The sequence below is a fragment of the Cyprinus carpio genome, chromosome B14 (genome assembly GCF_018340385.1).
Source record: "Cyprinus carpio isolate SPL01 chromosome B14, ASM1834038v1, whole genome shotgun sequence".
Taxonomy (NCBI): domain Eukaryota; kingdom Metazoa; phylum Chordata; class Actinopteri; order Cypriniformes; family Cyprinidae; genus Cyprinus; species Cyprinus carpio.
In genome coordinates, this window is record NC_056610.1 from 11,858,251 (window position 1) to 11,872,632 (window position 14,382).

Consider the following 14,382-nt stretch of genomic DNA (forward strand, 5'->3'; position numbering starts at 1 on the left):
TTTTTATATTTAAAAAAACATTGCTTTTCAAATCCTCATAGTATCATGTGTTTTACCCATGTGCTGCAAAGCAGGATCATTTTTCAGAAGTTCACATTGACTCCGACACGCATGTCCTCAAAATTCCAGAAGGCTTTGGCAACAAGGGTCTAACTTTTGAAATGTAAACCCTGTTCCACTGTAACTGACCTTGACTAACTTCATGTTATGAGCTCTTTATATCTTAGTGTAAAAAACTTAAATGAGCAAAATACAGAATGGGCATTTTCTTATTTTACCTCGTCAGGTTCCCTTCTGTTTGAACACACCTCTGAAGCATCCATCCTTTAAACTACGTGAACTTCAGGCCATGAAAAGAGTGTCCTTTCTTAAAGAATGACAAACAAACCCTTGCTATACCCCTGCTGAGCAGTGAGCATGTTTAAGGGAGATTTAGCATGTTAAAAGCCGTAAAAGAACATCATTATTGCCTTGTTAGATCATTTGCTTAGCACCATAATGCTCAACTTCACTTTCAAAAAGTCATAAAAAGTTTTTTTAAAGGATAACTTTTTTTTTTTTTCATTTCATTTTGGCATTTTCATTTCATTTTGGCATTATTACAGTAGGACAGAGTAGACAGGAAGTGAAGTTGGGGGGGATGGGGTTTGCAGGACGCAACAGACAAACACATGAGAATGACACAACACTATATAACATAAAAATATCTAAATATAAAAAAACAAAAAAAAAATAAAAAACCTTGAGGCACTATCTTCTGCATGCACCATAAAAAGTGCACGTTCTATGAACCTTAAAAAAAACTAATTTCCATGTATTAATGAAATTGTTTGTTTAATTAAAAAAAGGTATTAAATAAGTGATCCTAAAAAGTCATTGTATTTAACAAAAACAATTCACATTAGGTGTTTAATGATTTTATACAATGTTATGTATATTTTTGTAAAGCTATATATCAAAACTGATCCAAAGATATTTCACATTTTCAAAGATTTAGTCTCTCATACATACTATTCTATATGTAAGATCTGACTGATGACTACATAGGGTCAGGATTAAATGAAAATAATATTGTATAGCTGTAAAATATTGTTCAACTAGTTATAAATGTTATAAACTACATATATTATACATTGCGAAATGATTGAACAAGAAAATGGTCACATTTTTATGACTATTATTGTTTTCTTCCTTTTTTTACAGTAAAATTTTTACTAAAATTGTGTTAATATTCAATAAATTTTCAGCTACATTTTTTTCTATCATATTTTTTTTTCTATAACTTCTGATTAAATAACACTTTTCTTGAAGGTCAGTATAGGTTTTCAAGTTTGTCCAAAGCACCAGATGCCTTTTCTTAGGAAAAAAACGGATGGTTAAAGGGAACGGGGAAAAACAGACACCATCATGTAGTGGCAAATAATTAGCATCCCCCACCATCTTCACTAGATGTTTGCCTAGCACTTGTGTTGATCCTTTGAGTTCAGCTGCCCAATGTCGCCCTGTAAAAATATTCCTTAACAGCTTAACATGTTGCCTGTTTGCCACGTGTAGCTGTACGAGTTAACAAACACATAACAATGAGAACAACTCATACAAAACTGGCTACTACTAGACATCGCCCATTCAAAATATCGTCTGGATATCTTCGTTTATTTGTTAATACCAGACTGCATCACTCTCCACAGTCCACACACTAAAACAAAACACACAATAGTAAACTTTGAGAGCGTGCGAACACGAGCGTGCGCGTTGACGTCACGCCTCCCCAGCAAGGGCTGGCTGCGCGAGAACTATGTGTTGGAATGCGTGAGTCTCGCGTACTTCCTCGACCGATTTGAGAGTTTGGAAATAACTTCTTCCGAAACTTGTTTCTGTAACGACATCGCCAAACAACGAGCGAACACCGCTGGTGAGTTCATGGGTTTGGTTGCATGTGGTTTGGAGCGGATTAGGGTGTGGTTTTGTGTTGTTTTGTGTCGCGTACGAGCTCCGCTAAGTTTGAGTAAGTGGAGTGAAAATGGAGGGTTGCATTGAAAGGGAGAGGCGCTGTCCAGGGCTGATTTCAGCACGGAGAGAGATCAGATCAGGACCACGGCTAACACACACACACACGCTGACCAAATAAAAAGTGCATCAAATTGATGAGAAATTAAACATAAAATCCTAACCATGATCTTCGATCGACTGTGTTGAATAAAAAGTGTAACTTTGTTGGGTTGTCGTGCGTAGTGTGTGTTGTTGCATGCATACAGTTTCCGGAAAAGTAGTTTTTTCTTCTTGGTAAAGGTTCGTAACACAACTTTTGCCGTTATATTCAAGCTAGACAATTGTCTCTCTCTTTTTTTTTTTTTTTTTTTCATCTCTTGATTATGTTATATCCCATCATTTGTTTATTCGGAATCATCCAGATCTGTGAGATGCCATTTGGACGCATTCATGTTTTTAGTCACATTAAACTCCATGTAGTGAAATTAAAAGGAATGATTTTTTTGATTATGTTATGTCTTTTAATATTTCTTGCAATGTGTAGCTCGCTCTTCGTCTGGTTCAGACGGGTCGTGTTTGGAGCTGTCCAACAAGGTCAAAGTTTTTCACTCCTTATTTTGACAACTTTGATTAAACGCAATTATATTTCACGCAAAGCCTGTTTGAGTTTTTTGGTTAGCACAAAATGTCAGTGCTTTTCTGATTGAATGTGTTAATCTTAATAAACGTTCATGTCATGCTGTTTGAGTTCACACATCTACGGCTATATTTTTTTTTTCCTCCACTGGTAGAAGTTGGTGGTGCTGTTTTAAAATGGCCGAACACACATTTCAGAGCATGCAAACTCGCAGGCCTACCCTCATCACACACATTACACACACATGCATGGCTGTTTGCCATGATCGTACTTCTTACACTAGAACAGATTTAATTAAACTTTGTGACTTTGTTTTCTCAGTACAAGCAAAATACAAAATCTATTTATTAAATATTAAAAAATGAAATAAGTATACTATCCTGTATAGCATTCAGAAATATATTATTGTATGATACGTTTTGTTTATATATAGTATTTTAAACAGAAATTTAGTTGTTGTTTCTAAATATTATATGATATTCAAAAATAATATAAAACTATGGATAGTACATATAGGCCTAGTATTTATAGTAAAGAATTTTGAGCTGAAATGCCAAAAGGTTTAATCTGAATTGCATAGATTTTAATAAATCATGTTGTTTTTCTTTGATGAGTACAAACGTTGGTAGGAAATTATGATTGTTTTGTCAGTGAACAGAAAAAAAGTGCTCCAAAAAGTTCTGGCTGAAATAATGCAACTCAGTAAACATCGACTGTGTTTTGTTATTGTTGCTTTGAGTATATTTCATGCTTGTCTTGTTAGATTGCATCTTAAACCAATCACTACTTTTGAGGAACATTGCCATACATGGTTAGGAGCTCTGAAATGTTGGAATATAGGTGCTTGTTTGCTGTAATTCCCTAAAATAAACCATAATTAAAGGTGCTTAATGTTTTAATGAATTCATACAAGAAAGAACAGGGTACTATATCAATCAGAGATTGGCTCAGCAAAGACTCCTTATCTCTGAAAATGATGATGTCACAGTCAAGTTTCTGCTTTCATTTCACAGACACATTTTTATAAACTTTAATACAGTTTAAATCTTAAATTGCCAGTACACTAACATCAATGTTTCTTTTTGCATTTCAGCTGGTTGAGCATGTCTGCTCAGACTGTGTATCCAGCTGCTGCTGGTATCTTCATGCCTGTAGAGGTGGGCCATGACCTTCCCGAGCTGCCTCGCAATGATGTGGCAGCCCCTCAGCTAGTGATGCTCGCTAATGTGGTTGTATCATCAGAGGCGTCTTCCTCAGACTACAATGCAGAAGAGAAACAAATGGTGGAACTCAAGACCGTTGGATGCAACAGCTACTCTGACAGCGAGGAAGAGGGTGTTATCAGATACAGCCTTGACAATTCGGAGATGTCTGAGAGCACGTATGCTGAACATGCCACTCGGGTTGAGCCAGAGGTGACAGAAAGTGTGATAGAGCAGGCTGAAATGGAGCGAGCAGAAGACCTCTCGAACCCATCTGAAAAGACCCCATCGGAATCCTCACCAGCGGAAAAACGTAAGCGCACCCCGGTTGTTATCTTCGAATCCAACAAAAAGAAGAAGAAGCCTTTCTTTTGTAAACCCTGCCAGTACCAGGCTGAGAACGAGGAGGACTTCATTCACCATATCCGCGTTCATGGCGCCAAGAAAATGACGGTGGTAAATGGAGTGGCTGACTCTGACGACGATCTGGCCAGTGAGTCAGGCCAATCTCAGACGCCAAACCCTGAGAATAGTGAAAGTTTGAGTAACTCCAAAGGTGTGATCCGCTGTGAGCGCTGTGGATACAACACCAACCGCTACGACCACTACATGGCACACCTTAAACATCATACTAAGGAGGGTGAAGACCAGAGAGTATTCAAGTGCACCATTTGTGCTTATACCACCATCAGTCAGTATCACTGGAAGAAACATCTGAGGAATCATTTTCCTAGCAAGCTTTTCACTTGCAACCAGTGCTCGTATTTTTCTGACCGCAAAAATAACTACATACAGCACATCCGGACCCACACTGGTACATCTAAAATTTTCCATTAAGTCTCAATTCATAACAAATTGAATCAAATTTACTTAAATATAATCATAAATAAACATAAAAATAAAAAAAAATTAAAACAATTTTATTGATTTTTCTTTTAGGTGAGCGTCCGTTCCAGTGCATATACTGTGACTACTCCAGCTCCCAAAAAACTCATCTTACCAGACACATGCGAACCCATTCAGGTGAGTCTCTTGTCCGTCTGTTGAAATATTCTTATGCTGAAATTTATTAGTATATGTAGTTATAATTTAATATAATTTTGATTTAAGAAATCTGTTCCAAAACCTACTGAGCTGCCTTGTTCCAAAATTTTGCTTAACGATAATTATATGATATTTATAAGGAATAAAAATACATAGCATGTAAGGAATTATTTATTTATTTTATTTTTTTGTTAAACCTGTTGCAGTGTTAAAAAAAAATGAAAAAGTTCTGTTTAATTAATTACTCACCCTCATGTCATTCCAAACCCGTAAGAACTTCATTCATCTTTGGAACACAAATAAAGATATTTTTGATGAAATCCGAGAACTTTGTGACCCTGCATAGACAGCAATGCAAATGAAACGTTTCACGGCCCAGAAAGGTAGTAAGAAAATTATTAAAACAGTACTTGTGACATCAGTGGTTCAACCGTAATGTTATTAAGCTACAAAAATACTTTTTGTGCGCAAAGAAAACAAAAATACTGACTTAAATCATGCATCATGGACTGACATGGAAGAGAATAAATTATTTTGAATAAAATTATTTTTGTTTTCTTTGTGCACAGAAATCACTCACCTACATAAAAAAAATTACGAACCAAACAAAACACATCAAAAATACAAATTAAATCATTACCACACTACCTTTCTGGGTTTTGAATGTGGTAGTTTCATTGCTGTCTGTGTAGGGTTAGAAAGCTCTTGGATTTCATCAAATTAATTTGTGTTCCAAAGATGAACGAAGATCTTATGGGTTTAGAACGAAATGAGAGTGAGTAATTAATGACAGAATTTTTCTTTTTTGGTGAACTATCCTTTAAAGTAGTTTATTCAAGGTTTGGGAAGAGTCATAGGAATTAATTAAATGTAAAAGTTATACAAGTTTATAAAGTCAGTGCTCATTTTTCAAGGTGAATATTTTGCCTCTGTATGTGAGCTCTCTGGGTTTTGGGACATAGCAAATGTGCTCAAGGCCTATGTTTTTTTATCTTGCCAATGATGTTTCTCTCTTTTGTTGCACTCCGTGGAGCCAGATGGCTTTGGATAAAATGGTACACGGTTTGTAGTAAACAGAGTGAATTAGAATGTGATTCTGTATTGTATGTGTCTTTTATCTGTATCCCCCGCATGAGACTTGCATCTGTGTTTTTCTCAAAATGTTGAAATAAAAGATTCATTGTTCAGCCTTGACCTTCTCCTTATGGTCTGTCTGGAATAGGTGAGAGGCCTTTCAAATGTGACAACTGCAGCTACCTGGCAGCCAACCAGCACGAGGTGACCCGCCATGCCAGACAGGTCCACAATGGACCCAAGCCCCTAAGCTGCCCCTACTGCCAATACAAGACAGCCGACCGCAGCAACTTTAAAAAGCACGTTGAGCTCCATGTCAACCCTCGCCAGTTTCTTTGCCCGGTTTGCAAATATGCTGCATCCAAGAAGTGCAACTTGCAGTATCACATCAAGTCCCGACACCCAGGGTGCAGTGATATCTCGATGGACGTATCAAAGGTAAGGCTTCGCGTGAAGAGGACTGACACGGATGACATTTCGCCAAATAAGCTTGCGACAGACGAGTCTGGATCAAGGCAAAGTGAGGACAAGCAGTTGGGAGAATTGGATGATGTTGAATCAGGTCCCATCAATCTCTCTATTAAGAAACCCACTAAACACACCCTTGCTGTGGAGACTGAGCTGACTGATAAGACCGCAAAGAAAAACCCAGATGTCATTATGAAAGAAAAATCTGGAAAGCCATTCCAACAACTTAATGAAAAAACTGCAGAGAAAAAGACCATGCCGAAAAATGAGGTGAAAGAGAAAAACAGTAAGAAGGTTAAAGGAAAGACTTTGGTGAAAACTGTGGACATTGCCGTGGCACAAACAGAGGGCTGCAATGATAAACAAGCTAATAAAAAGGAAATGAAGAAGGTAGAGAAATCCCCTAAATCTGTGGAGAAAGTAACGAAAGGTCGTCCAAAGAAAGAGAAGCCATTGAAGGAGACCGCCAATGAAGTTATTGCAAAACATCAGCCAATTGTTGGGCAAAGACAAGATTTGGATAAAGAAAGACCAGAGAAAGACCTTCTAGAGAAACAGCAGCAGCAAAATGAGAAAGAGGAAAGAGAGCGGCTAGAAAAGGAAAACAGATTGCTGAATGGGAAAGCGAAGGAGCCTGAAGAGAAAGAAAGTACAAAAGATTGCAAGAAATCTCAACCCAAGAAACCATGCAAGAGGCAGACAAAATTGTCAAAGGTCAACCATGAAAAAGATACCCAGAGCAAACCTGTCAAAAGAAAAGCAGAGAACATGAAAGTACCAGCGACTGATTCCACAGAAACCAATCGTCTTTCAAAGCGGGTCAAGCGCACAACGAAAGATACAGCCAAGCCATCCACAAGTTCTGGTGCTCCAGAGAGAAATCGCACCATACCTGAGGTTCTACAGGCCGTGAAGAGCAAAACCAAGAATGCTGTGGCAAATGCAAAAAAACCTGAGACTTGTATCATTGAACCTAAGAAGACCAACAAAGTCCCAGAGAAGCTAAACACTCTAGAAGCTGAAAAACAGTCCACCACAGAAACACTGAAGGTACTTGACCAACCAGATGAGCAGACACTTACAGTAGTGACCTGCCAAGATGAGAGAAATCACAAGGAGACTGCTTCAGTAGTGGAGGAACACACAGTTCCATGCCAACCCCAAGTTATAGACTCTGAACAACCTGAAGAAACTCAGAACAAGGTCCCACATGAACCAAAAGAAATTCCAGATGTAGACAGCGGAAGTGAGATGCCATCACCTACTGACAACGAGACCTCTCCGGGTTTCAGCCCAACTCTCGAACTTCCTGGTCCACCTGGTCACAAATCTACCGAGGCAGAGGATGACGAAGGTATCCACAGTAATGATGGGGGAAGTGACATCAGTGATAGCGCCTCTGAAGGAAGCTATGACTCTGGTCTTAACGGACTGGCTGCTGCTACTGAGGGTAGAGAGAAACTTCCAGAGACTCCGACAGAAGAGCTTCCGTCTCCATCCAAACTGCTCAGTCACACGTGTATCTTCTGTGATCGTACCTTCTCTCTTGAGATGGACTACCGTCGCCACTTGAACCGGCATTTAGTAAATGTGTATTACCTAGAAGGGGCGGCTCAGGGTGACTAATGAGGGGTATCTCGTATGAAAAAGGGCAGCGTTTTTGTGTCCAAAACAGTTTATGAGGTTTTCTAGACCTTGGACTGAACAAAGCTTCTTGTTGTTTTTGATGGCACAGTATACTTTCAATTCAGAAATTAAATCCATTGTCAACTTGTGGTAGGATAATCAAGGTTTTCTTGTGTTCATTGTTACACTACTCGGAAGCAACAAAAAGGAGAACTGCTCTGAAAGCAAGTACACTTTCTCCCTCCGTCCCTGCGGAGAGCTCAGATTAGCCAGACCCAGGTGGTCCAGCGCAGAATAGCCCTGAAGATAATGGGGCTTTCAGTGTCTTTGTGCTGTTGCACTCCAATGAAGCGCCTCCATCTCTGGTCAGCAAGAGACGGAGTGTGTTTAAAGCTGGCTAATGTCATTGTATTCAACTGTTTCTTTGTTCCCTTTTACAGTTTAGAGAGCACTTGACAACTAGCCATAATCTTACCTTTGAGACTCTGTTTCACATAAGCTAAACATTTAATTTTTTCTGTACACTTCCTGGAGGTCTTTCTTTGATTACACTTGCTCTGCCTTTCAAGGAAAGTAGCATGTAGTTTGTAATATTTGTGAAATAGTAGGTTTTTTCTTTCATTGTAAATTTGCTCTCTTTTTTACACTTAGCATTGTAACTCTCACTTCTTGAGTTTGTAGATTATTTTCTGTGTCCTTTTTCTGGTAATACTTCAATTTCATGCTCAGTCCAAAGATTTTGTTGCTTTTGTCTGTATATAAACTGTACATATTTTTCTTTCTTATTTGCTCTTCAGTGCCTCAGACAATCAATTTAAGCATTTTAATCAATATCTCAGATATTTAGATCTCATTTACCTTCAAATGAAAGAATGGCTTGTCTTTTCTGTGTATTTTACCCAAGCAACATTCCCTTACACATCAGATTGGTAATATGCATTGAAAATCTGTTTATCCAAAGTTTATCTAATCATATTTAACTGACCTTTTTGAGTGTGAATGTGTTGATATACAACCCTTGTATATCAGTAAATTTGCCATGTTATTCTGTCTACAAAGGAAGAAAAAAATACTGTAAGAGAAAAGTTATAGAAATAATTTGCCTTTAGTGCATTAAGTGCAATATTGAATTTTTGGGTTTTATTACCAAAGCAAGATGTAGTTGGTAAAGTTTGTAGGAGCAAAACCACAGGCCTCAGATGGAAAACTAGAAAATGTACTATCCACAGGTACTCCACTGCACCTGAAAAACTGCGCTCTTAGACGATTGGATACTTTATCACTGTAAATTTGTCCTTTATGACTTTATTTTCTTTTTTGTTTTTCTTTAGAATAGCATGTTGCCAATTCACAACTCGGATTGTGCCATATATCCATCTTTGTAATCAAGTGTGTGACTGTTGTTTCCATTTCCTAGTAGAAGTAGTCAAATTCTATCAGTTGAAATGTTATAATAATGTCCCCTTGATATGGTTTTTTGTGAATTATCTGAAAAACTGTTTACTATGTGACCTGTATGTTTAGGTCTAGATGTTTCAATAAAAATAAATGTTGTTCTTTTATTTGAAAGCCATTTAATTATCAGGTAAATTCACAATCATTTAGACATTTTAGTATAAAAAAACAATACATTATTAGCAACTGTACTTGTAGCATACAAGCAGTACATTTAGTTCAATCAGAACAATATTTTGAAGAAGTCAATTTTTCCTTCTTAATTTGAGTCTCTCAGCAGCTTTCACAGACAGACCGGTGTCTAGCAGTGCCTGTGGCTTTCTCGTCTTGTAGGCGGGAGTTTTGTTGATCCTCTGTCCTTTCAGATTCACGACGTGGGGCAGTAAAGGTGGGGTGCGCAAACATAGTCCTGCTGCTTCAGGGGCGCGCGTCCTCAACAACAGCTGATCTCCTTTGGCTGCTGTCACAGCAACCCAGCCTGAAAATTAAAGTTTCTTTAAATATATTAAAAAAAAAAAAAAAATTATAATGAACCTTGGCTGGCCACATTTTTAAGACTTGACCTTTTAAGACGTGGTCATGAGATTTACTATAAAACCTTACACAATCTAAAAAGCTTATTAAATGTAGACAACTGGAAAAACCTGGAAAGGCACCCAAAAAAATGACCTGCGGATGAGATCTTGATGTCAGTGACTGCGGTGTTACAGCCCTGCCCCTGGAGTTCAAAGTCTTGAGCAACAAGTGGTGGAAAAGTTTTCATGCGCTCCTCACCACCAGATGGGACTGACACAGAACAATGTAGAACAACTCTTTTCAACACTGATAATAATAAGAAAAGTTTCTTGAGCACCAAATGAGCATATTAGACTGATTTCTGAATGGCCAAGTGATACTGAAGACTTTAGAAATGACTGCTGTTAAAAATACAAATGTATTTATTTATACATACTGCAAGAAGGGTATTCCCAGCATGTTTCTGGTAGATTGCATCAGCCTTGTCCAAACTGGTGATATGAACCGGGATGCGATTTGAAGCAACAACTGTTAACCAGCAAGAGTTTTTCCCCTAGAGAGAGTAAAGAGCCATCTTGGTGTGGGAAAGATTCAGCAAATTTCATATTTCAAATGAAATCTTACCTCCAAATAATCAATGCGCGCCAAAGCCCCCAAAAATAAAGCCATACCGGGCTTCATTACAAACGTTCTTGGAATAATGGCCTGTGTAGGAACCACCAGTTTCACTTCCTGCTCATTCAACAGGCTGAGAACCTGGAAAGTTACATTTTGATCAAAATCCTAAGTGGTGCATGATTCATAATGATAGACTTTTTAAAACACGAGTATACAGAAATGATTGTAATTATGTGAGTACAGTTTGAATAGGGAGACTTACGTCATGTTCTTTCATGATGCCTGGGGTGTCATAGAACCAGTGTGCATCTTTGATTTCATTGTAGCTGAGCTCTGCATCTGTGGACGAGTCCAAGGATGGATCCTTTTTAACATTTTCCTCCAGGTCTTCTCCAAAGCTCAGACTATCAGGATCAAATTCCACAAGAGTTTTCTTGGGTGGCTGATTTGCTAGGAATGTCCTCCCAATGTGACCTAAATAAAAATAATATTAATAATAATAAGTTGCCTCCAATTTAAAAAAAAGCAAAATTCAGTAAAACTGTAAAATATTATTAATGATTATTAATTTATTATTAACAAATATAATTTCTGAAAGATCATGTGACACTGAAAACTGGAAAAAAGGCTGCTGAAAATTCAGCTTTGCCGTCACAAACATAAATTGCATTTGAAAATGTTAAAATAGAAAAGAGTTTTATATTGTAAACATTTCACAATACTACTGTTCTTGCTGTATCGTTGATCACATAAATACAGCCTTTGTGAGCATATAAGAGACTTCTTTCAACAACATTAAAAAAACTAATTACTGCAAACATTTGACTGGTCCTTACATATGAGGAATAACTGAAAATGAGAGAAAACTGAATCATCAAGAATCACATTTAAATATCCAATATCTGCCGATACAGATCTATAATATCTGCTGATAACCGATAAGAACCGATATATTATGGGTTCTTAAAACAACAAAACTTACAAACTCACCAACCAAGTATCCCTGCTTGCTGAACTGTATGATTCTCTTCAGCTCTTCAGGATTCATGTCATCCTCTGTCAAATGAGATGCCTGCTTCAGTCTCTCTGCCCGCCTGAACATCCGGTAGGGGGTCGGGTTGATGATGGGAAACTTCAGCAGATTTAATGTTGTTCCTAGATTTACAGTGGACAGAAAAATGTGTTCTTAACAGTTTAAATAACTTGGACATCAATATGTGACCCTTTGTGAAATCCAGGCTAAAGTCTCAAAATCAAATTATGAGATATCAAGCATCAAAGTTTGATTTCAACCATTAATTTTACTATGATTTCAATCTTTGACAAATCACACAAAAAAATGAATTTAGCTGGGTTTTCACAGCCAGGGCCACATATCATATCTTAACAGCTTAATCATTCAGGAATGCAATTTACTAAGAGGGTCAAGCATGCTAAATAAAAAGCTCTTTGTTCTTGTTTAAGTACTTGAAACATTCCTGTCTTATACACACTACTGGTCAAAAGTTTGGAGTAATTTTTTTATGCTATGTTTTATGTTTTTGGAAGACGTCTCTTATGCGCACAAAGAATGTTTATTTGCTCAAAAATAGTAAACAGTAAAAAAAAAACTGTAAAAAAACAGTAAAAAAAAATAATATTGTGAAATAATATTACTATTTAAAAGAACTTTTTCATTTAAATATATTGCAAAATGTCATTTATTTCTGACGCAAAGCTGAATTTTCAGCAGCCATTGCTCCACTCTTCAGTGTCACATGATTCTTCAGATGTCATTCTAATTTGCTGATTTCTGTTTAAGAAACATATTTTACCATCAATGTTGAATGCAGTTTTTTGAAAATGTGACTTTTTCAGGATTCTTGATGAATAGAAATTTTTTAAAGAACAGCATTTTTTAAACCGAAATCTTTTGTAACATAAATGACTGTACTGTCATTTTTGATAAATAATCCATTCTCGCTGAATAAAAGTATTGTTTATTTATTGTATTATTTTTATTTTTTAAATCTATCTACCCCAAACGTTTGAATGGTAGTGTATCATGGTTTCTCTTAATTATCAAAAACTGTTTTCAACTTTACTAATAAGAAATGTCTCTTGAGCATCAAATCAGCATATTAAAAAATTACATCTGAATGATTTTCTGAATAAAACCTCTATTACTCCAGACTTTTGACCAGCAGTGTATTTTTGAAACAGGACTGCAAAATCCTACATAATGCATATCATATTTACTGATTAAGGCCAATATTTAGCTTAATTCCTGACCAATTATCTTGCATGAAATATCTCACCAGGCCATGGAGATATAGTAGCTTTATGAATCACATCTGAGGCTCTGGATTTGCAATAATCAGATTCCAGTAGAGTATTAAACAGCGTGGATTTGCCAGCATTGGCCGTCCCGACCAAATACACATCTCCCTTGTACTTCCAGGTCAACTGCAGTCTCGTTATAAGGTTTTCTATACCATATCCTGTTTTGGCACTGATTAGGTGGATGTCTTTGTTATCAATGGTAGAAATGCCCATGCTTTCACAGTATGCCTTCAGCTGACGTTTGGTACGCTGCAAGTAATTCTCAGCATCTTTAGGTAACAAGTCTATTTTATTTCCTAAAATCACAATGTGCTTATTCTTCCCAACAAGCTCTGGAAGGTCTGGGATGATAGAGTCCGGGAGATCTAAAAGATCCACAATCAGCAGCACCAAAGCCTTCTCTGATTTAATTCTCTTGACAATCTCTCTGTACTCCTCTTTGGACATGGTGACGTTCAAAGCTTTCTGGTGGTGATTGATTAAAAAGCATCTCTGACATATTGCCTTCTTCAGCTGGTCCTCTTCAACTAATGCTTTGAATTTCTCACTTGGCAGGTAACCTGGGATTTCAGGGTCCGTACAGTGCATGAGGGCCCCGCAGCCGGAGCAACAGGTGTCACCGACCTCCATGTCCACATCAGGAGTGCCATAGATCTTTTGTTGCTTTTTAATCTTCTTTGATTTGGTGCGTCTGTCCAGTGGGAATCCTTCATCGTGGAACTCAATCAATGAGTTTTCCTCCACTTCAGACTTTGCAGAGCTCTTTAAATGTTTCATTTGCATTCCCAGCCCTCTAAGGTGCATGTAATTGCCATGCTTGTCATGCACTGGCTTTGCTTCTGCATTATTTGCGAGATCATGCAAAAGAAGATGATCTGGCAGTTCATCCTCTTTACTGTCCACTGGTTCATCAAAGTCCGGGAACACAAATTGTTCTTGTTTCTGTGGCTCCACTAAAGTGTAGCACTCCTGACGTGGATTTGATGCTGGTTCCCCAGCTCCTTTTTGAGTGCTGTAACATCTCAGACTTCTGGGTGAGCTGCACCTCTGTTTTGTGCCCAAATGTGTTGCCCAGTCCTTTGATATCAAGCTGGAAACAAATGACCGTCGGAGCAGCAAAAATCCTTCATGTTCCCTTGACAGCTTCTGTTTTGAAACATGTTTTAAGCACCTTCGAGTGTAGAATTGAAATGCCGATGCTCCTAAAAACTTGTACATTATTATAGCAAATCGCAAAATATGTTAAAAGAACAGTAACATCGCTACAGTTTATACAACCTTGAAAAACAACGAACCCACGTGCCATATATCGCTGGTGTAATGTTACGTCACCGGAAACTTTTTTTTTTTGTACAAAGAATAAGATGTAAAACAAAAAATAGTTTTTATTTAACGTATGCTATTTAACATCCATACCATGAATTACTAAAT

At 37.5% G+C, this 14,382-nt stretch overlaps 2 protein-coding genes across 2 annotated transcripts; one reads left to right on the top strand and one right to left on the bottom strand.

Annotated features, from left to right (window-relative positions):
- The first annotated feature begins 1,750 nt into the window (after positions 1-1,750).
- Positions 1,751-9,602, top strand: rest (RE1-silencing transcription factor). The gene is made up of 4 exons (XM_042738103.1): positions 1,751-1,912; positions 3,720-4,642; positions 4,768-4,851; positions 6,095-9,602. Exons 2-4 carry the CDS (start codon positions 3,730-3,732, stop codon positions 8,038-8,040), a joined length of 2,943 nt encoding a protein of 980 aa, XP_042594037.1. The 5' UTR covers positions 1,751-1,912; positions 3,720-3,729; the 3' UTR covers positions 8,041-9,602.
- Positions 8,691-14,283, bottom strand: LOC109046858 (nitric oxide-associated protein 1-like). Its single transcript, XM_042738104.1, has 7 exons — positions 12,927-14,283; positions 11,620-11,784; positions 10,892-11,103; positions 10,636-10,767; positions 10,450-10,564; positions 10,165-10,284; positions 8,691-9,973 (listed from the first exon to the last, which is right to left on the bottom strand). Exons 1-7 carry the CDS (start codon positions 14,167-14,169, stop codon positions 9,741-9,743), a joined length of 2,220 nt encoding a protein of 739 aa, XP_042594038.1. The 5' UTR covers positions 14,170-14,283; the 3' UTR covers positions 8,691-9,740.
- Positions 14,284-14,382: the final 99 nt, after the last annotated feature.